Source organism: Hypanus sabinus, chromosome 6 (genome assembly GCF_030144855.1).
Source record: "Hypanus sabinus isolate sHypSab1 chromosome 6, sHypSab1.hap1, whole genome shotgun sequence".
Taxonomy (NCBI): Eukaryota; Metazoa; Chordata; class Chondrichthyes; order Myliobatiformes; family Dasyatidae; genus Hypanus; species Hypanus sabinus.
In genome coordinates, this window is record NC_082711.1 from 144,604,915 (window position 1) to 144,629,012 (window position 24,098).

At 40.4% G+C, this 24,098-nt stretch overlaps 1 protein-coding gene across 1 annotated transcript in view; it reads right to left on the reverse strand.

Moving 5' to 3' along the window:
* The window catches only part of elna (elastin a), a 230,028-nt gene that overhangs the window by 54,815 nt on the left and 151,115 nt on the right, over window positions 1-24,098 (reverse strand). The window contains exons 32-35 of the mRNA XM_059973126.1: window positions 21,026-21,085; window positions 7,799-7,834; window positions 5,590-5,634; window positions 3,665-3,700 (exon numbers count right to left, since the gene is read on the reverse strand). Coding sequence (XP_059829109.1) covers window positions 3,665-3,700; window positions 5,590-5,634; window positions 7,799-7,834; window positions 21,026-21,085 — 177 coding nt within the window. The remainder of the gene's footprint in view (window positions 1-3,664; window positions 3,701-5,589; window positions 5,635-7,798; window positions 7,835-21,025; window positions 21,086-24,098) is intronic.

Below are 24,098 nucleotides of genomic sequence, written 5' to 3' on the forward strand. Positions count from 1 at the left end.
AACTTCCTCTTAAATATAGCCAATGACTGGCCTCAACTGTTCCCTGTGGCAGGGAATTCCACAGATACACTACTCTGTGTGTGAAGAAGTTTTCCTCATCTCGGTCCTAAAAGGCTTCCCCTTTATCCTTAAACTGTGACCCCTCGTTCTGGACTTCCCCAACATCGGAAACAATCTTCCTGCATCTGGCCTGTCCAATCCCTTTAGAATTTTATACGTTTCAATAAGATCCCCGCTCAATCTTCTAAATTCCAGTGAGTATAAGCCTAGTCGATCCAGTCTTTCTTCATATGAAAGTCCTGCCATCCCAGGAATCAATCTGGTGAATCTTCTTTGTACTCCCTCTATGGCTAGAATGTCTTTCCTCAGATTAGGGGACCAAAACTGCACACAATACTCCAGGTGTGGTCTCACCAAAGCCTTGTACAACTGCAGTAGAACCTCCCTGCTCCTGTACTTGAATCCTCTTGCTATGAATGCCAACATAACATTTGCCTTTTTCACCGCCTGCTGTACCTGCATGCCCACCTTCAATAACTGGTGTACAATGACACCCAGGTCTCATTGCACCTCCTCTTTTCCTAATCGGCCACCATTCAAATAATTAAAACATTTTATTAAAACATTTTTATTAAAACATTAATAATCTGTTTTCCTGTCCTGGCCACCAAAGTGGATAAACTCACATTTATCCACATTAAATTGCATCTGCCATGAATTTGCCCACTCACCTAACCTATCCAAGTCACCCTGCATCCTCTTAGCATCCTCCTCACAGCTAACACTGCCGCCCAGCTTCGTGTCATCCGCAAACTTGGAGATGCTGCATTTAATTCCGTTGTCTAAATCATTAATATATATTGTAAACAACTCGGGTCCCAGCACTGAGCCTTGCGGTACCCCACTAGTCACTGCCTGCCATTCTGAAAAGGTCCCGTTTACTCCCACTCTTTGCTTCCTGTCTGCCAACCAATTCTCTATCCACATCAATACCATACCCCCAATACCATGTGCTTTAAGTTTGCACTCTAATCTCCTGTGTGGGACCTTGTCAAAAGCCTTTTGAAAATCCAATTATACCACATCCACTAGTTCTCCCCATCCACTCTACATCCTCAAAAAATTCTATAAGATTCATCAGACATGATTTTTCTTTTACAAATCCATGCTGACTTTGTCCGATGATTTCAACTTTTTCCAAATGTGCTGTTATCACATCTTAGCTAACCGACCCTAGCATTTTCCCTGCCAACGATGTCAGGCTAACCAGTCTATAATTCCCCGGTTTCTTTCTCCCTCCTTTTTTAAAAAGTGGGGTTACATTAGCCACCCTCCAATCCTCAGGAACTAATCCAGAATCTAAAGAATTTTGAAAAATTATCACTAATGCATCCACTATTTCTTGGGCTACTTCCTTAAGCACTCTGGGATGCAGACCATCCCAGACCATAACAACAGAGCCATTGTTAGCAGCACTGCCAAAACACAGTGGATGTCATCCAAAGTTGTTGAACTTGATATTTAGTCTGGATCTCTATAACGCAATTGAAAGGTGCAATTTAGATCCCACAAATCAGTGCCGGGAGCAGAGGGTGAAGAGGTTGTGTGCAGTAGAAAATTAAATAACCAGATAACTGGGCTCAGCAAAGTTTTACCTCCCCTATGCATTGAAAAGAGAAATGAAATAATATTCTAAATCAGAAGTACATTTAATTTGACAGCAACTCAAATAACCACGCGTTACAATAGTGGAGTGCAGAAGAGCATCTCTGTTAAAGTTTGAAGTGATGGGATACGACAGCAGACCACAGACGTACACTCAATGGCCACTCTGTAAGGTGCAGGAGGTACCTAATAAAGTGGTCATTGAGTGTATTTCTTGGTCAAGATGATGAAAGTCTGTATTGGAGGTTAAATACAGATGTTCTCACGCTCCTAAAGCTTTTTATCTTCATGTACAGGTAATGAGTTTGAGAGCTGCTTTCAGAGTTGTTTAGGTGATCAAATACGGTCCATTTTGCAGATGGTGCACACTCAGCCACCTGTGCCGGTGATGGAAGGATTTAATATACACTTTGACTTTTAGTCCTAGCCTGCACAGCCTGCAAGATTTTAAAATATTATTTTTCTTCAACATGCCTTTCCAGCTAGGGGCTGGTATGCTTCGTCACTATTATAAGGAGGAGTGAAAATTGCCCAGATTTTACACTGCTGAGGGGTGGCAGGGTGGAGATAAATCTCTACCTAAGGAGGCGCAAGACGCTCCTTCCCTCCGCCAGCCTGCAGGTCACCCCTGGGCAAGGTGTAGCACCTGCTTAGGCCCCTGGCAGGGTCACACAAAGCTGTGCGAACAGGTGGTGGATGGTCGTATGTGCAGCTAGTCCTGTTATGTGACCGCTGACACCAGGCAGATAATCTCGGAAGAGTATTGATAATGATTGGGTTCACCCGTCTTGTGAAGAAACTGCCTAGAAGAAGGCAACGGTGAACCACTTTTGTAGAAAAATTTGCCAAGGAGAATCATGGTCAAGGAGAGATCATGATTGTGTATGTCATACGACACAGCTCATAATGAACGAATGGGTCTTCAATTGCCAAACCTTCACTTGGCTAAAAACTCAGATTTACCTTAGTTTTGTGATTCTGGTAATCTGATAACACTCTACTTTGCTGCACAATATAGTATAGTCTTTGACTGATAGTTCTGTTAGCTGCTCTACTTTGACATGTAAGCAAATGAGTAATATATTATTTCAACCTTATCAACCTTACACCTTGCCCTGGGAATTAGCATATGCAATAAGGGATGTAATGTGATCTCTCCTGTGCAGTAATTTTATTTTCTCCCTCTTTTTAATACTTCTGTAGGTAACTTGCACTAATTTAGCATTCAAAAGAAGAATGAAATAAACACACAAAAAAATCCAGAAACGTACATCATTCTGATGCAAGATCATCAGCCCAAAATTGGAATTAACCTCCTTCTAGAACAGTAGAACTGTGCCTGACGCTTATGGCCACTTGGATCACCAAAGTAATTTGCTCAATTAGGTAAAATAAAATCTGAAGTAGCACTTGGCACTTTGATTCACGCACAAAATAGGGCCCGTGTGATTTGCATCAAAGAGCTGAGTGTGGAGCACGTGGCTGCTGTGTCATTACTGCACTGAACGGCAAGAGGGCCCTCAGATCTCCAACAACCACTCTCCAAGAGCATCCACAAAACAGTGGCAGGAAAGATTACCACATTAGACAAGGAGATGGGGTGGGGGGGAGGGAGTGAAAATATCCAGTCGTGCCCCAGTTACCAAAGTGGTCTAATGGCCTGATTGAGCCCTATGACGTGAGTGGCCCTGCCACAGTGAGGTTACAGGCTGATCAGTCTAGAAGACACTGCAGCATTTTGAAAGACGCACAAACTTCCAGGGGACAAATAGGGAACATAAGGTGGAACAAAGGGAAATGAATATGGCAGATGCTATCAGGGTGTCATATCAGATATCCTATCATTCCTATACCTTTGTGAATTTGGTGTAGGTTTTGCTCCTTTTGTTGTGGACTTTATAAATAAAAATCCACCTGGCTTTGATGTTATGAATAAAAAAAAACTATTATAAACTTGAAAATAATATGATTAGTGTGGAAATTTCAGAAATTGACTCACCTGCAAATTTTGCGGCTTTAGCTGCAGCAGCTCTATCTACAACAAAGGGCAGATATGGAGTGAAAACTTTCTTCCAACAGTGTGGGCTGATTATCCAATTACTACATGAATGCTTGTATCTTCTTTTCCAAGAGTTCAATGGTTTGCTACTTACCTCCTACTATTAACAGTTTTAAATCTTGTTTCCTTTTACAGACCCTTCCCTTTCTGACCATAACTGCACTTAAGGATTCCTACTTTTTCATGATCCTGAGCCCAACCCCAAACATTCACCTTCCTTCTTCTGGCCTGCTTCTCTCTCCCGAAACCCCAGAGCAAAACTGAAAAAGTGCACCATCCTTTTCAATGACCCAGCTGCAACACAGTTTAAGTACCCCATTTTATCACCCACCTCACAGTTCTGCATGCACTCAAATATTTAGGCTACAGTTTTGAAAAATTGACAATTGTCAATAACACAAGTAAACTTAAAACCCAGAAAATGTTAATGCTCAGGTTGAAAATGTGACAGAGGGTTATTAGAGGGTTGACAGAGGGGTTTCTGATGACTCTGCCATAGTTGGATGCATCAGCAAGGGAGATGAGGCTGAGTACAGGGCTATGGTGGGAAACTTTGTCACATGGTGCGAGCAGAATCATCTGCAGCTTAATGTGAAAAAGACTAAGGAGCTGGTGGTGGACCTGAGGAGGGCTAAGGCACCGGTGACCCCTGTTTCCATCCAAGGTGGAGGATTACAGATACCTGGGGATACGAATGGACAATAAACTGGACTGGTCAAAGAACACTGAAGCTGTCTACAAGAAGGGTCAGAGCCATCTCTGTTTCCTGAGGAGACTGAGGTCCTTTAACATCTGCCGGACGATGCTGAGGATGTTCTACGAGGCTGTGGTGGCCAGTGCTATCATGTTTGCTGTTGTGTGCTGGGGCAGCAGGCTGAGGGTAGCAGACACCAACAGAAGCAACAAACTCATTCGTAAGGCCAGTGATGTTGTGGGGGTGGAACTGGACTCTGACAGAGGTGTCTGAAAAGGGGATGCTGTCCAAGTTGCATGCCATCTTGGACAATGTCTCCCATCCACTCCATAATGTACTGGTTAGGCACAGGAGTACATTCAGCCAGAGACTCATTCCACCGAGATGCAACACTGAGCGTCATAGGAAGTCATTCCTGCCTGTGGCCATCAAACTTTACAGCTCCGCCCTCAGAGTGTCAGACACCCTGAGCTGATAGGCTGGTCCTGGACTTATTTCCACTTGGCATAATTTACTTATTATTATTATTTAATTATTTATGGTTTTATTTTGCTGTATTTCTACATTATTCTTGGTTGGTGCGACTGTAACGAAACCCAATTTCCCTCGGGATCAATAAAGTATGTCTGTCTGTCAACCAGCAGTTTCTGTTTGAATTTCAGATTTTCAGCATGTGAATTTCTTAATTTTCACAGATAGCTTTATATGAAAAGGGGTAATATCAAAACCAATATGCTGATGATTCAGCAAACTATACAGTTTGGTGAATTTTGCTATCTTTTGGACATTTCTTCCAGCAGCAGTCTGAGAGTACATTTCCTCAAGCAGAAATCTGAGTCTTTACTCTTCCAAAGTAAGACTGAGAGGTAATCTAATGGAGGCGTTCAAATGATAGCAGACAGGATAGACATCTATTAATGAGGATAAACAACAGAATAGTCTGCTTGCCCTTGGCTAGGCAGTTAATCTCCTTTAGGGAACATGACTTCATTATGTACCTATGTCAGCTAAAACCCTAAGGGCATTTAAATAGCTGATTGATGTGAAATGAATAATTTAAATTACGGAGTATGAATTTCTGCTATTGCAAAATTCATGAGAATGAAACCTACATTTTTCAGTCAATTTATCATAATGAAGTTACAATCTAGTTGACTGCATGTCAAAATACCTGGTACAGCATCAATGGCTCTGGGTAAACCGTCTGAGACACCTCCTGGAAGGAAAAATAAGCATTACATGAACCACAGAAATATATCTTACATTATTGAATAAATTTTATTTTTAAGCATTTACAACAAACAATCAACACATCTAAATTGAACAATATGAGAATGGTTGAAAACAAGCCAGAGGCAATACAAATCCAAGTATCTATTACAAATATATAAAGGACAAGAGCATAAAGGCCTACGAGAGACCAAAATTATATGTGGACGCAGAAAACCCAGGAATGGTTAATCACTTCTTTGTGTCAATTTTCACAGAACTGGGGTCAATACTATTGTTGAGCTGGCAGAGAAAACATAAAATATTGGCCATGTGTTCACCCAGTTGCTTCAATCAACACATATCTTTAGCTTGTTAGACCAAGCCAGCTCCAGACTCATCAGTCGAGTAGATCATGTGGCGAAATTTGAGTAGCCACATTACAAAAAATGCTTTACAGCTAACTAAACCATATCAATGGCTTAGTCCGGTGTTAAAATAATTAATATTTATAAACGTTTGCGCATTCAGAAATATTCAAAAAACTGGAGGTAGTTCAACGGCAGATACTCCAATGTAGGTTAATTACAAGATGTTCAAATGGTAGTGCTGGAATCCATGAGCATTCCATTTGTATAGTGTTGTTGGCAATACCCCAAGAAACGTGCACCAGGAAGGCCAGAGATATGCCAGCACATTTCAGAAAAATCTGTCCCACTAAGTATGATAGAGACCAAGAGAATATACTGTATTCAAGAGTTTAGCATTGATATATTGCCAGGCAGGTTAAAATATTTCCCAGTATGTTAAGCAAAGCAAGGAAAGAAACAACAAATGTTCAGATTATAGTTTATATTTCTCTCTGGATCCACATTGCTGGCTTGGTACTGCTGTTTAAAAAGAGAGGGAAACAGCAGAACAAGAAACTGCAGGATAATAAGCCTCATATTGATGGCGAGCAAATCATAAGTTATTCTCAGTTTATGGCAATGTTCCATTCCTGTGAATTGATTGTAACCCAGACAGTTCACAAATTGGAAATGGTGGTTGAAGATGGCTGCAGCCCCCAGCAAAAAAAAAAGAGTATATCTTAAATTTTAAAACTTTTAAAAGTTACTTAAAAAGAAAATACAAGCTCTTTTTCTTACATCTGACTATCAGAGATATTCAAAAACTGTTAAATTCCTCTCAGACATGACAGGAGGTATGAAAATCCTCATAAAATAATAAAAGAGAAGGAACCATTTGCCCTACTGAATTGTCAGATCTTTGGTGGAATAATATGACCAGTCCCTCTCCTCTTTCTCTGCAAACTTAAATGCTTTTCCATTTCAATTACTCATCCTAATTTCCCCCCCTGAAGTTAGCTACTGAATTTGCATTCGAAATGACAACTTTTTTTCCCCATCTTCCTAATATTTGGTCATATAATTATTAGTCTCAGTCTGTAATTCCTTTAAAAGTGTAGCATTTTCTGCAGATTTATTAACTTTCCTTTAGAGATTTATCAATCCTCTGCCTTAAATTTCATCAATTTCAATGTTAAAGTTCAATTGATGGCAGATCTTTGGAGCAATGATTATCAAATTCCCAATATACAGTGACAATTTTATTTCACATCTACAGTAAAGTACGTTAAACTATTTTTTTTGTTTTGTGGCTATGGGAAGATGAATCTCAGGGTTGTACACTGCATACTTACTTTGATAATAAATGTACTTAGAAATTTGAAGTGGCTGAGAAGTAATTATGGAATAATATTGCTATAAAATGTAAAACAAATTAATTGGCTCCAACTTATGCCCAAATATGGAGTTCTGACTCATATTACCCATTCTAATGGGAAATACTGTGGATATTGTTCATTTTATGGTTATCTAAACAAGAACAGATTCTGAAAAAAATAATTAAATGCTTTGAAAATGTAGATTAATACTTATTTCTAATATGTTTGTTTTTGTTAAATATACAATAAACAGAACTAATAGTAATACCTGACTAATAAAAGCCATCATAAAAACATAGTAACTAGGATAAAGCTCTTTGATGATGGATTTAATTGTTTTGTAGATTCCAGAACCACCAACCAGCTATTTCTTAAGGGTTTAATATATTCATAATACAAAAATAATGTTATGTTTTTATAAATCATAAAAATAGAAAAAGCGTACCTCTATATTTAGCAGCTTTAGCTGCTGCATATGCAGCTGCAATGATAAAAGATTGAGAAGTTATAACCCAATAAAGACAGTTACTCAGAATGTACATCAATGATCAACAGCTTTGCTTCACTTCAGGTAACCACTATTACTGAAAAATAACAATACTAATGCAATAAATATAGCAATGTTAGTACATTCCAATCCAAAAAATTAAGATATGAGTGCCTTTAAAATCACATAAAATATGGAATAATTTGGTCCTAATGATAGGTCATTGGCTATCAAGAGGATCAAACGCTAACTTGGCTTTATTAACAGTATCAAATAATAACTCACTGGAGTATTAAGTTGACTTCTTTTTCCAAAGATACTTCCTGACTGCTGAGCATTTCCAGCATGTTCTGGTTTCATATGTAACATGGAAGTACTTCCACACTTTAATTCCCACCTAATAGGCATAACTTATCATGGATGGGAAATCGTACTATTCTTTGTTAAAAAAAAGTACGCATTGAAGCAGGATGTGAAACTATCTCACAAAACTCATTACAGTGGTTAATTAATTCACAGAAAAAATATGACTTCCTCTTTCAAGGAAAACTTCATGGATAGGATCTTAAATAAGAATATTGTGAATGAACTTTGAACCATCACATTGTTCACTTGTTACAAGTTTATTATAATCAATTGTAAACTGACATTTAATTTAGTACAATGGAGAGGCAAATTTGCACAAAGCCCAAATCAATAATGTTAGCCAATTGACTTGTTTAATCGTTTATACTAGCTGAAGGATGTTAACTCCATGTTCTTCATTAAATAATGTTTGAAGATGTTTTGTGTTATTTTGAATAAATACATCAAGATCATTTAAATATCTCATTGTAAAGAAGGCATTTTCATCAACAGAGCAATCTACTGAAGTACTGGTTAAAAATCACCGATACTGCTTTCTGATTTTCACATGAAAAAATAGTTACCGGCAGTAAAAAAAATCCTTCTATACTTAAATGTTGGTTTGACCGACAGGCTAGCTTCGTCAATTAATCATTCTTTTAGAGGGAATAGACAAAAATGTTCTCACTGCACTCTTATGTGCAAAAATGCCTTTTGGTTTAATTTCTAAATCACTGAGAAATAATTGTAGTTTGGTCCCATGATAACTATTAATGTAGTATATATAAGTGACCCTAACTCATAATTCTGAACAGAGCAAAATGAATAAAATGTATATTTCTTGCAGAATCCTTTTCAGGTAACCTTCCTTTACAGATTTATTTTGTTCTTTATCTCAAGTAACTTTTTTTTTTACAAAGCCTAAAATACCACAAGTTAAGGAGCTTGCTCAGAATGCTCAGAAACAATGATGAAACATTTAAAAATATTAACATTTAAGGAACAATGTAATGTGTTATTGGAAGTTGTTTTTGTGCCTGTGAGGAAATATTTGGGGAGAAAACAAAACTGAAAATTAGTGCATACATCAAAATTTGATGTAAGGTTCAGATTTATTGCTGTATTTAGTTGTTAGGTGATAGGATACATTTTGGCACCCTCTGGACAGGACACTTGTAGTTAAAACCAAATTAAATTGTGGACACACCCAAAAATTCACAGGCACAGGAACACATGTACACACAAACACCTATGCACTCACAAATATGCACACACACAGAGAAACAAATTCTTTTAAATTAACCTTGGTAATGGGCGTACTTGTTGTTTCCTCTGACCAGAAGAAACAAAAAGCACACCCATTATCAAGGTGGAAGAAATGACCCATTACCCAGTTCCCCAATCAGATATCTGTACAGAGTTAGACACAGGCTTTTCAAAAGTACACATATCAGTACTTAGTCAGAGCAAATTGTAATATAACAGTAGCTCATTTATGTGGCTTCTGTATACATAGCTCGTCCCCGGGTCATGAAAAATCTGCTTACATGCATCCCTGAGATATGAATACACACACATAAGTTCAGAAGTCCAATACATGACCACACATTTGATCCCATGAACGGCATGCCACTGTGCAAATGAAAACAGTTGATTGGAAAACAACAGAAGTCTTCCACCACTCATTATACTGAGAGTGCACGAATGAGAGCAGTTAGGTACAAATTTGTTGATGATCAGGTAACATTGGTGAAGGTGAAGGGATAGTGTTTGTGATTCTTTACAGGTATTGTGCGGTTTAATTCTTTGAGTCTTTTCCATTAACATGCCTCCCAAATGCATTTAAAAGGTACATGTGATGCTAATGCATCAAAGTACAGGAAGACCACCACAATGAAGGTTACAATTAAATCATCAAAAAAAGGAGAGATCCAATTGAAAATAGGCAAAAGCATTCGATTTCAATTGCTCAGTAAAAAGCACCATCATCACCAGCATTGTTGAGCACAGTAAACAATCAGCCTAGATGAAGGCTACCATCAGCACAAAGCAGCAAAATGATTTGATGTTTAAGATGGATAAACTATTGGTGATTTGTGTGACTTGTTCCGACTTGGGGACAAATTCTACTTATGGACATCTGCAAGCACAGAACCCATGATGCAGGGACAACCTGTATTAAACTTCCGTACAGGACCATGTCTTCTAAATCTGGAGGAATCATCTAGTCTGCAAATTCACATTTACGGACTCTGCCATGGAGTCTGGGCACCATCGCAAGTGGGCACCTGAATGGGTTGGCAATCATGTACATGAATATGTGGGTTCCAGCCAAATAGAGTTTCACTGTGGTTGTATTTAACACCCATTGCTCTTGTTTCAGTCTTGACCAAAGCACAGTGATGTCAACACGCTCTGCTTACCTTTGTCCTTGTTCCAGGAAAGAAGACTACAGTTTAGATTGATGCTGTAAAGGAGCGGAATTTACTTAGTGTTAAGTTACTGCTTCTGTGCAGCAGTGTCAGCATTAGCTTTTAGTTTGAAAGTTTTAGTTAACAGCCTTGTTGGCCTATTGTTTATTATTTTTCCTTTTGTTCTGCACTGTTCTCATTAAAATTCAGTAAACTGTTCATCTACTTCAGTGCCTCTCCGTCTGCACTTGGGCCATAGATACACATCCTTGTCAGAAAGACTTGACCACCAGAATGGACCCAGTGGACAGAACAGCTGATTGTGGCCCTGACTTCTGTTGGTCGTGTAGGACGGAAGTTAAAGTCAGTGGAGGCTGCTTTGATAGAAGTGGATCATGCAGTGTGACAGCTACTTGCAGAATGACAAGCCCAACCTAAAGTGAAGTACGTGGAGAAGGTAAAGCCAGTAGAAGTTGGGTTGGTTGAAGTGTCGCAGGCAGTTTGACAACTACTCTCAAAGCTACAAGACAGTCCAAGTAGGAAGAACAGGCATCAGCTCTTCCAGCTGCAGTTTAGTAACTTACCACAGAAAGTGACTTTCTGGAATCAGGTGACAACTGTTACTGCTCCCATGACTGCGGTTCAACAGCTCACAACTGACAGCCAGAATTACTGCTCTTACTACCACAATTCAGCAGCCTTCAGCCAGGTCAATCACACTCTTATATCCTTTACTTTAAGTTTCATCAATATCAGCTCGGAATGCCCTGACTCTTGAGACAGCGTCCAGATTAGAAACGAATATTCCTCCACCAGGGAGATATTCCGGATGACCCTGACAACTGCAGGAATTTTATTACCCAGTTTGAGCTGACTTTCCAAGCCCAGCATGGTCAGTTCGGTGATGATATGCGTAAACTGGCTGACATGGTTAATCATTTAGATGGACCCACAATCAGCCTGTTTAACGCTCTACTGAAACAAGGTTCCCCTGCAGCCCAGTCATTCCAGCAATTTGTAGTCCAGTTCAAGAGTATGTTTGCTCACCGACTCCTGGACCTGCGCCAAGGGAAAGGGAGAGTGAGGGACTTTGCGGTAACATTCCACACGCTTGCAGTTGATATGGGATGGAATGAGAGATCTCTTATAACTACTTTCCAGTGTGAGCTGAACGCAACTGTCCAACTTCAGATCACAGTGTGTTACAAGCAGGACAGCTTGGATGACCTGATAAATCTGGCCACTCGAATTGACAGTGGGCCCCAAGCTGCCTACTTTTTAGATCTCCATCTCTCCACCCAGTACAGAGTCCAGAGAGGAGTCTGTGCAGGTGGGAGCATGTACTTGTCCCAGGAGGAACAAGATCAGCACAGGAGAACCGCTTCCTGCTTCTACTGTGGTGCTCCAGGACACTTCCGGACATCATGTCCTAAGCACTGAGTAAAAGAGAATATCTGTTAGGAAGGGGAATTCTGATGGGTTGCTTCTCCCTGTAAGCATCCTAAAGTTAGTAACTTTAAATTCCTGGGTGTCACTATCTCAGAGGACCAATCCTGGACACATCATATAAATATAATTGGAAAGTAAGCACGGCAATGCCTCTACTTTCTCAGGAGTCTGCATAGATTCAGCATGTCATCAAAAACCTTGGCAAACTTCTATAGATAGTTGGTGGAAAGTGTGCCGACTGGCTGCACGATGGCCAGGTAAGGAATGCCAATGCCTTTGAGCGGAAAATCCGATAAAAGATGATGGATCCAGTCCAGTACATTATGGGTAAAGCCCCCCAGTACATTATGGGTAAAACTACTGAGCACATCTACATGAAGCATAGCCGTAGAAAAGAAACATCCATCATCAACGATCCTCACCTCCCAGGCCTTGCTATTTTCTTGCACTGCCATCAGGTAGAAGGTACAAGAGCCTCAGGACTCACACCACCAGGTTCAAGATCAATTACTACCCCTCAACTATCAGGCTCTTGAACAAAAGGGGATAACTACACTCATTCCATTTCTGGGGTTCCCACAACCGATGGTCTCACTTTAAGGACTTAATCTTGTTTCATGCTCTTTCATTTCATGCTATTTCATCCACGTTACTTATTTCTAGATATTTACGTTTGCATTTGCCAAGTTTGTTGTTCATCGATCCTGTTTATGGTTACTGTTCTATAGATTTGCTAAGAATGCCTGCAGAACAAAAGAATCTCAGGGTAATATATGATGACATGTATGAACTCAAAACTTTACTTTTAAACTTTAAAAAAGAGTGTCATGCTTCCAGCTTCCTTATCATGGCGGTCCCAGAACACAAGCTTCAGGCATTTATTGACTCCAGGGCAGCTGGGAACCTCGTGGATATCTCTCTGATGGAGAGTTTCTACTCGGAAGCAGAGAGAATATTGATATCAAGGCTCTGGATGGTTGGCCTCTGGGCATCGGTAAGATCCACCTTTCCACAGAACCCCTCCAAATTGTGCTCAAAGGCAATCATAGGGAACAGCTCTGCTTCTGTCTTATTGATTCTCCTCAACTGCCACTGGTGCATGGCCTTTCCTGGCTATCTGGACACAACCCATGGATCAAGTAGTCCATAAAGAATGGGGAGTGGCATGCCTAACTACCGTTCTGGCTCCAGCTTAAGCCCCTATCAGCAGATCTCCTCCTGTGCCAACTGCTAGTGTCGACCTGTCTGGTGATCCAGATTAATATGCTGACCTTCCTGAGGTCTTCAATAAGAAGGCCGTATCCTTACCTCCACACCAGCTATACGACTGTGCCATTGACCTCTTACCTGGTTCCAGTTCTCCCTAGGGTAAATTCTTTTCCCTCTCTCATCCTGAAACAGTGGCCATGGAAGAATACACAAGGGAGGCATTGGCCTTAGGATTTATCCATCTGTTAATCTCGCCAGTGGGGGTGGGCTTCCTTTTTGTGAACAAGAAGGATTGTGAGCTCCACCCTTGCACTGATTACTGGCCTTTCAAAAAACATCACTGTGAAGAATCCTCCTCTGCTGCTTGCCTCAGCATTTGAACATCTCCTGGGATCAACCATATTCTCCAAGGTAGATCTGTGCAATGCTTACAACTTGGTTTGCATCTGAGAAGGAAATGAGTGGAAGGCAGCATTCAACACCTCCACTGGCCTTGTGCTGCCTTTTGGTCTGGTCACCACCCCTGCTGTCTTTCAGGCCCTGGTCAGCGATGTGCTCCGGGACATGTTGAATCAGTTTGTTTTCATGTATTTGGACAACAATCTTATATTCCTGCTCTCGCCAGGAACATGCCCAATATGTCTGGAGGGTTCTCAGCTGGCTCCTTGAGATCAACCTTCATGACAAGCCAGAGAAGTGCAAATCCCACAGAGAGCAGAAGTCATTCTTGGGCTATATCTTCACTGCTTCCAGTGTTCAAATGGACCCTAGTACATTTGTGGCCCAAACCATCTACAGTAATACAGACGAGGTGCTTCATGGTGTTTGCAAACTTTTATCACCTCTTCATCAGAAACTTCAGTTCCATTGCGGCCCCCATAACTGAACTCGGTGATAAGAACTCTGCAGGATTCCTATGGACAAGTAAAGCAGATCAAGCATTATCAGAACCAAAGCAATGCCTCCCTACTGTCCCTCTGCTGCAGCATCTAGACCCATCCTGTCCATTCATTGTTGAGGTTGATCCATCAGGTGTCAGTATTGGAGATACACTCTCCCAGCACTCTTCTGTGGATAATCTTCTGCACCCTTGTGCTTTTCTTTCCCAAAGCTTGATTCCTGCAGAGTGCAGCCACGCTGTTGGGAACTGAATACACTTGGCTGTCAAGGAGACCCTGGAAGCTTAGCTACACTGGCTGGAGAGGGCGGAGCACCCCTTTCTGCACTGGGCAGAGTATCCATTTGTCCTCCACTGGCATGTCCCCCTTTGAAAGTCAGAAGGGATTTGAGGCACCACTCTTTCTTGCCGTGGGAGTTCCCACTGCCGAACATTTGGTGCAAAGCTAGAAGCGCACATAGAGATGGGCCAGGGCTTCTCTGCTGCACACTCAGAAACAACATGCCTGGCAGGCTGATCAGTTCCACTGACAGGTGAAGCCTCTCAAACTAAGGGAGAAAGTCTGGCTGGCATCTAGAGAACTTCCTTTGAAAATAGAGAGCTGGAAGTTGACCCCACACTATGTGAGACCATTCACAGTAGAGAAGACTTTCAATAAGCCTCCTATAGACTACATCTATTATCAGCAATGAAGATTCACCCTGTGTTCCAAGTTTCCCAGCACAAGCCAGAGACCACCTCCTCCCTTGCTCCAACTACCTGGGTCCTTGGTCTATTCTGTGCGGTGTCTCATGGCATCTTGCCAGGTGCAGATCGAAGTCCAACATCTTGTGGATTGTGAGGGGTAGGCCCTGAGGAACAATTTTGGGTTCTGAGCCTGGACATCCTCACTAAGTCCCTCACCCAGGACTTCCATCAGGCACAGGTCTCTGTTGTCTTGGGAGCCGTTGCTAGGAAGGAGGGCCCTGTCACAACTATGGACTCTGCTGCAGAGTCTGGGTGCCTTCACAGGCAGGCTGCAAAAGTGGGTCGGCACATTCCAGTCAATTAGTTTTTCACTGTGGTGATACTCAACTCCTCTCCTCTCATTTCAGTCTTGTCGAGTTCTGACTAAAGCGCAGCAACGGCAATGCTCCCTGCTCAATGTAGTCCACGTTCGGGAAAGTAGACTTCCCTTTAGATTGATGTAGTCAAGGAGCAGAATTTATTGCGTGTTAAGTTTCTGTTTCTGAGCCGTAGTGTCAGCTTCAGCTTTCAGTTTGAGAGTTTAAGTTAACAGCCCTGTTGGCATAGTGTTTATTATTTTTCCTTTGTTCTGCACAGCTCTTATTAAAATTCAGAAAAGTGTTCATCGGTTCAGTGTCTCTCCAAAGCACTTGGGCCATAACCACACACCCTTGTCAGATGGTGAAAATTTGAAAGAACTTGGACTGTTTACAGGCCTCATTAAAAACCATTGTATACCACAAACATTTGTAGATCATTAACTACACTCTAAAATCTCCCATCTGCCATGGGCAACCAATAGATTTAATAACTTCCCAGATTTAGTTAATGATAGAAATATGTGCAGTGTCCTAGTTGGTAATTGTTCATGCTAGCATTTAGTTCATGCTGGGTATTCAATTTAACTGGGGTCAAAAACCAAAATATATCATGGAGAGATGAAATTCCATGATGTACATTAGAGATGAAATTTGCCAGCTAAAAGTTGTTGTAGGCCCATCAAGCATGCATTTCTTTTCTATACAATGTTTCTGCACAGAATGCGAAAACTTATTCCAGAAAAACAACCTTGAAGCACCAGGCAACATGGAGAGTCATTTGAGGAGCACAAACAAGTTTAGGGCACAAGCTGAGGCTGAAAAAAATGAGCACAATATATCAATGTGTGTGTGCAAAGCATATCCCAGATACTGGCACTAATATAATGGGGTTGCAGTTGGCTCTGATGGAAAGGAGAACAACTGCCTTGGCTGGACAAAAGTTGAGACAATCAGAAGTGCTGGCCCGTAGGGAACAAAGCCTATCGGGGAGGTTTCTGAGAATGATTATTAATTAGCTCTGTAGATGCATTGCGCAATATCAAGTCTGTCTGATTGGCTCAATAAGCAACAAGGAGGAACCTATGAACAGCTTTCCTTTGGAACTTATATAGAGCTGAGGGAGACGCAATTTACTTTGAAAACAGATCATGCTTCGATGATAGGAAATGCCTAGCCTTGCTAGATGCAGAGCAACTTTTCCTTCACAGAATGCTTATTCTAGCAGCAGCACCTGTGTATGCGTCTATGTGTATGTGCAATTTTTCCACAGTGTAAAGGTAAAGATTGATTTGCAAACTGGTTGCAGCAGCTTTACATGCTGCTGAGTGTAACCCTTGTTTAACTGAAACCAGTATCATTTGCACCTATTGCTCAATTATTTTTTTACGTCCAGATACGATCAATAAACGCACTTACTCTGGAACCAAATGCTGTTTTGTGTATGTTTCTGCCTGATCAGTGCCAGCTCACAGAACAATCCAATCCCCCAAATAATTTTCCCTCCCTACATTTCAAACAACTGCTCATAGATTCCATCACTGAATAAACCTACCCAGGCACATCTTTGGGATATGGGGGAAAGTGGATGCCTGGAGGAAGGTCCTATGGTTCTAGGGAGAACATGCAAACTCCACACAGACAGCGCTGGAGGTCAAGATGGAGCAGTGAAACAGCAGCTCAGCTAGCTATGTTAATATACCACCTCTATACATAGCGATCTTTAAATATCTATTTGTATACTTGCCTCTATTCTTAAATAGACTATTGATGAGCATCTGGAAAATTTCTAAATGGAAAGGTCTGCTTGTAATGAATGCATTTGTCATTTGACAAATACCAAATGGAAATAAGTTTTAATTGCAGAAAAGCCTCTAAGGAAGACTCAAGATTTAAGATTTAATTGTCTGTTGATTAATCATTCAGATCAACAAGTATTCAAGGGCAATTGGCTCCATAAAGAATTCTGCGTGTTTCTAAACTTGGGTTTTCTCCCCCTTCTCAATTGCACAAGGCAACTCATTAAAAGACTAGGTTTTGTTTTATGTTAGGTCATCCAAGTGAAACAATATGTGTCTGTCACATTATCCAGATGATCCAAAACATGCCAGAAGCGACTGATTGCACATGAAGTCAGAACAGAAAACTTTGGAAATATTGGCAGGTCAGGCAACAGCTGTCAAATAAGAAGCAGAGTTAATGCTTCAGATCAAAAATCCTAATTAAACATGAAGCAGTTAATGTCCGACACAGCTAAAAACAGGAGTGTATTCTCGTTATTCAGTGTTTCTAAGGAAGAATGTTCCTTTTCGCTTCATCAGATAGTCCCTTTGAAACACTCGAACAGGATTGTTTTAAACCTGATTAGGAGGGTGGCGTACCCAAAATTTTTCACAATAGCAGAGACTTGCAGATTGCAAGGTGTACTTGTTATTGGAAAACAAGTACAGGGAGCTGCAGGTTGTTCAGGAAACAAGTATGGAGCCAAGAAAATTCTCAGCCACTGATCAATAAAGCTGGGGCCTTCAAAATTAGAGTCTCTTAGTTCCAAAATTGAGGGATCATAGATTCCAAGTCTCTTCTCAGAAAATTTGCATCTCCTTGGTTTTGTGTCAGACCTGGTCAAGCCACAAACATAGGAGCAGGAGTGGACCACTCGCTGATCTACCCAAGGCCTGACACTTCTTTTGTGTCAGTTCCTCATCACCCTCAGTTCTCCAATCTGCCACATATTTATTAATTGCCTCCCCTTAAGTACCTCCACTGATCCAATTCCCACAATCTTCCTGGAGAGAGAAAGCATTCTGCAAAAATAAATTCTTATACTCCTTGGATTTAAATGACTGAGCCGTCATTTTGTATGGTAAGTATGTCCCTTCTGGACTCTCCCTCTGGTGGAAACATTTCAATATCTACTCTGTCACATGCTTCCCTATGATGGCTGTATGTTTCTTTAAGCATACCTCTCACTGTCCTAAATGCCGCAGGATTCAGCACACTGCAACATGGATACAAAGTGCAAGGCCAACACCAACATGCAAACTATCATAAAACTTCCACTTGCACGCAACTCATTGCAACAATTTTCATGTGTAATTATTAAAAAAAACAAATTATCTACATCTTCACCTCCCAAACCTGATAGAAAACCTCTGATATTCTTCCTGGAATGACATTTACAATCACTGTATCAAGTACAATCTGAACAACATAATATTTATACTTAATACACTGCCATATTACCGAGAAGGTTCAAGAACATCTGCAAACCATCAATCATTCAGTTCTTGAACTAACTAGCAAAACCTTAATCACTACAGTTAGCACCACCATGATCAATTGGATCACTCTGCACTGAACTGGATTTTTTTCATTCTAATTGTGTTCCTTTTATGTAAATATTGTGCATAATTTATGCTTGCAATATTTTTATTGTAAATTCTGTTGTATGAAGCAATGTGTCTGTGTTGCTGCTGCAAGTTAAGTTTTTCATTGCACCTGTCCAGACATGTACATGTGCATATAGTAAACTTAACTACGAGGGAACACACCTTGTCACAAATCCCAAGTTTTCCATTTTATTTTTTGTGAGAGCACAAATAAAAAAAATCAAATCTGTTTTGACAATAGAAAATTCTGTTGGAACATGCCTTTAAAACATGTGTTAATATGACTGTCATGACACAAAATACACAAATAACAGCAAGATACAAACATTGGACCAGGAGAAGACCATATGGCTTCTTGGGTCTTGGCCCAAAATGTCGACTGTTTATTCACTTGGGAATAAATGGGAATAGGGATTGATAAAGGAGAGGTGGGGGTGTCAACTACCAGAAGTCTGGGAATCGATATGCATGTCATCAGGTTGGAGGCTACCCAGATGGAATATAAGGTGTCTAACCCAAGTGTGGTCCTGCACCTCCTCCCTCACAAACATTCAGGGCCCCAAACAGTCCTTACAGGCGAGGTGACAATTCACCTGTGAGTCCGCTGGTATTCTCTACTGTATCCAGTGCTCCCGGTGTGGCCTCCTGTTTATCAGTGAGACCTGACGAAGACTGAGAGATTGCTTCACTGAGGACCCTCAATCTGCCAGAAAAAGTGAGATCTCCCAGTGGCCTCCCATTTTAATTACATGCCAGTCCATGGCCACCTCTACTGCCTCAATGAGGCCACACTCAGGTTGGAGGAGAAACACCTTGTATTCCGTCTGGTTAGCCTAAAACCTGATGGCATGAACATCAATTTCTCAAATTTCTGGTAATGGCCCGCCCCTCTTTACTATTCCCCATTCCCACTTCCCTCTCCCTCCTCATCTCCTCACCTGCCCATCACCTTCCTCTGGTGCTCTTTTCCCTTCCCTTTCTCCCATGACTTTGTCCTCTCCTATCAGATTTCCCTTTCTTCCGCTCTATCTCTTTCACCAATCGACCTCCTAGCTCTTTACTTCACCCCTCTCCCACTCCCAGTATCACTTTGTTTCTTCCTCCACTCTCCCTACCTTCTTACACTGACTTCTCATCTTTTTTCCCTCCAGTCCTGATGAAGGGTCTTGACCCAAAACATTAACTGTTTACACTTTTCCACATTCAGTTTCAGCTCTTTGTGAGAAATCAGTTGCATCTGGCTATAAACAAGACTTACTGCTTATGTCTAGTCACTTCTAAGTAACTGTATTGTGTATTATTATTGGTCGCCAATAAATTAAGTCAAATTGCTGAAATAAAATGTTGGCAAAGCAATAATTTAAAGGAAATTATCAAAATAACTGACACCAGCTTCAAATACAATTATAAACTAATGAATAAGTTAGTAAATAATGAATAAGATAATTGCTTTGTTTATTATTTAATTGTGGAAATAAAGACTTTGGGCAGTTCCTGAACCTTCCAGTTCTGCAGACTTCTGTAATATGATAGTGCAGTACTTTCTTTATTTTTGATATTCCATTAAGCATTTAGATACAGGCCTTCAAACATCTCATCTTGGAATATGTCCATGATTCTGACTTGCTTTTCATGTGGTGAGATATCTCTTGGCTTCTCTCTTAAAAAAAACAGTGCAACTACGACAAGACAAACTGTGCTTTAACTACAATTCCTCGTTTTGTCTGGTAATGAATATAGTTGGTTCATGGAACCATAATCTTGAATCAGAAAGCAGCTTCTCAGTGTTAAATTCTATGCTACCGAATTGCAGGTTGATATTGTTTTTAATGACACTTTAGAGATAAATTGGGAAGATATGATCACAGTATTTTGAAAAGTTCACCTCTTACAAAATTGTAACTAGAATTCAAATGTATTTTGATGCAATTAATTGCTCTGGTACATTTAAAACTCACAAAAAACTTTAGCATTGAATTTTTTTTGGTTACTCATACAGCAATAGTTTAATATTTTCATACAATGTATGAAGTTAGAATGATTTACCTGCATATTTAGCAGCTCTAGCTGCAAGAGCACCCTCAGTAACAAGGAATTGACAAATTATGACAGAGCAGAGTGGGGCTCACACAGATTAGAACATTTATAAATAATATTAACAGCAACACCCCATTCAGAACAGCTAATACTTTGAAAATTGGAATTTGTTGAAATTCAACTAAATAGGTGCATTAATTTTTCACAGCACAAAATGGAATAAAGAAAGGCTGGTGTAGTATATTTACTGATAATTTAGGCTCTACAGCCGTATTGGTAGTTCTGATGTAAAATGACTGACAGTCATGATGGCATCTTAACGTGCCAATGGAGTGGAAAGTAAAACTGACAACAGTAATACTGAAGTTTGCATACAGTGATGGCAATGATTAAGTAAATCTTACCTGGATAACCTCCAACTACACCCCCTGGATAGCCTCCAGGCACAGCTCCTACCCCACCAGCTGCAAAGTCAGCAGAGAAGAGATACAACAATTAACATGTGTATAAAACTGACCTATCTGTGGAATACATTATTGTTAATTAACACATTAGGCACAGACTCTATTTCTTCCACCCTTCATTACCAAGTTGTCACCAAAAAACTGTATTTTTGTATACTCTCTTTGTTGCTTCTTACTGTTTTGTAATAATACCTAAAGCTGGTCAAAGTCCTCGAACCAGGGAACCATTTACCTCGAACCATTTACCTTATCTCAATTTTCTTCTGATTTAATCCTCTTGAAATAGTGTCACAAAGCAGGATACACAGTGATTTCACTAAGTATAAATTTCTATACTTACTGTACCTACTTCTTCCTGTCTAACTTTACTCGGTTTAGATTCTTTCTTCTTTGGGACTCAGCAGGCCAGGCAGCAACAATAAACTGTTTACTCTTTTCCACAGATGCTGCCCAGCCTGCTGAGTTCCTCCAGCATTTTGTGTGTAGTACTTTGATTTCCAGTATCATCTGCATATTTTCTCTAGTTTTAGATTCTTTCTCCAGTTACTGTGACCTCCATACTGTTCTTCTGCACAATAGTTCATATTGTGTGGTATTACTAACGCAGCCTTTAACAAAACTTGAATGCTCCTTTCTTTTGCCAAAAAGCCGAATCATCAGAAATGTCAAACACAAGGAAATCTGCAGATGCTGGAAATTCGAACAACACACACAAAATGCTGGTGGAACACAGCAGGCCTGGCAGCATCTATAGGGAGAAGCGCTGTCGACATTTTGGGCTGAGACCCTTCATCAGGACTAACTGAAAGGAGAGATAGTAAGAGATTTGAAAGTAGGAGGGGGAGAGGGAAATAAGAAATGTGATCAAATGCTCACATGCCTTCAGATCATCATCTTTACCACACCTTTGCTGTATTTAAAACCTGGATGTAGTTCTACACGTTAGCATTGTGGAAGTACACAGTACCTTCAATAGTTCAAGAAGGTACTCACCACAACCTTTCAAGTGTAATTAGGGATGGGCAGTACATTCTGACCTCACTAGATAAAGTGTGATAGCAAAAAAATGCATTCAAAATTTGTATTATCGCAAATATTTGTCCAGCTTATATATGCTCTGTGAATGTCCGATGCATGACCATAACAACTCTACCATCACAAAAGTCACCAGTAAGTAATAAATTCTCATTACTGTACTCAAGAAGTTCCAGTCAAGATGGCACCTGCGTACAATGCTCCTTTGGTTGACATCTTCTGGATAGATCATTAAACCATTTTTATCACTTCTTTTATGTCTTTTACATTTGTTCCTCGTCTTGAATGGGATTGTGGAGCTGTTGGAGATCGTTTGTGTGCTTCAGTGCTCCATAATCTCTGAGGGGATTCGGGAGGCAGAGGCGGCGCGAGTGAACCTCGTGGCGAGAAGGCCGTAAGATGGCGCGCGAGCCAATGCTTGACCCCATTTTACCGATTAAAGTGGCATGGGGTGATTGAAACATCAAGGGGAATGTGGGAGTTTGGAGATCCTTTGGGTATTCCAGCACTCTGCCAGTCTACGAGAAGATTGCGGGAGGCAGGGGCAGTACGTGCGAACCTCCCAGCAGGTAGGCTGCAGGACGGGGCACAAGCTGACACCTGGCTCCATTTCACCGAGTAAAGCTTCCATTGCCTGTTGATTAAAGTGCTGATGAAGGTTGAAACATTGAAGCGAGTGCAGTGGGTGAGCACCAGCTTGCCGGTTGCTCTGTACCGAAGAGGTGAGAGCCTTTCGCTGCACCTGGAGGCTGCTGTCCAGGATTTCTCTGCATTTTAGATTCGGACTATAGACTCTCTCTTTCAGTCTTACACTTGTTATATTCTCTGGTTTTTTTTCGCCTGATCTCTTTTTTTTGTGCGGGGAGGAGGTTTTGGGGGTCGATGCGCCTGATCCGTTTTTCTTTGTGTTTTTTTTTGTGTGGGAGGGGGGATTTGGGGGCTGATGATCATGCTGCCTTTCTTTACTTTCTTGGTTTCATGGCTACCAGGAGGTATGAAGAATTTCAGAGTTGTACACTTTGACGATAGAACTTTGAAATCCAAATCTGTCCAAAATACAGAAAAAAGTGAAGGCCAGTTCAGCTTAGGTTAATTTAAGCATTCAGTTTGGTACTGCTTTACATATTTTCATTTCATTTACCAAATTCGATTGGAATTGTTTGATACCTTTCCTAATAAAAATCTTTCAATCTCATTGTGGAAGTTTAATTCACTGGGTAGCCATAGGATTTTGAGTAACAAATTTCCACTACGTTGCATGTAGAAGAAATACTTCCTGTTATCCATAAATAGCCAAGTCCTAACTGGAAAATTATAAAATCTTAAAATCTACAAATAGTAACCCATTGATTTCACCTAGTGCCAAATAAACCACAGAGTGAAATGAAATAGTTAAAATTGGTTAACTTACATCAAATATGAACCAAATATGAATCAAATCATTCATAGTAGGTAAGGCAGGGTATAGGGATTGATTCTTTTGCACTCTTTTTGTTTAACTATGACTTCTGCTGTTTGGCATAATTTATTCAATGTATTTTTTAGTATAGATGCCTCCTTTCTCCCAGTGAATGAACAAGATCATAATGGTGTACTGTACGCATATGGTTTGGATTTTCACTGTTTATTTCATGTGTGGCTTCTCCCTGGATAAAGCCTTTGTAATTAAAACAGGACCGTAATGCGGAGTGCCTGGTGTGATCTCCCAATGTTCTGAGTCCTCAGACAGCAGATATTATTCTGTTCATATAACTGTAACTTCAGTCAGCAATTACTCGTAGCCAGATTCAGTGCAGCGAAATTACAGAACGGTATTTCTTTCTAAAGTTATTCCAATTTTTAAATTTATATAGTAAACAGATCCTAATATTTTGAAAAGTTTGTTGTGAGAAGCTGTAACAGAGATTCAAATGCATTCTTCTATAGATGATAAATTTAATGGTTCAGCATGCTTCATACCCAGTGTTTATTAATATCC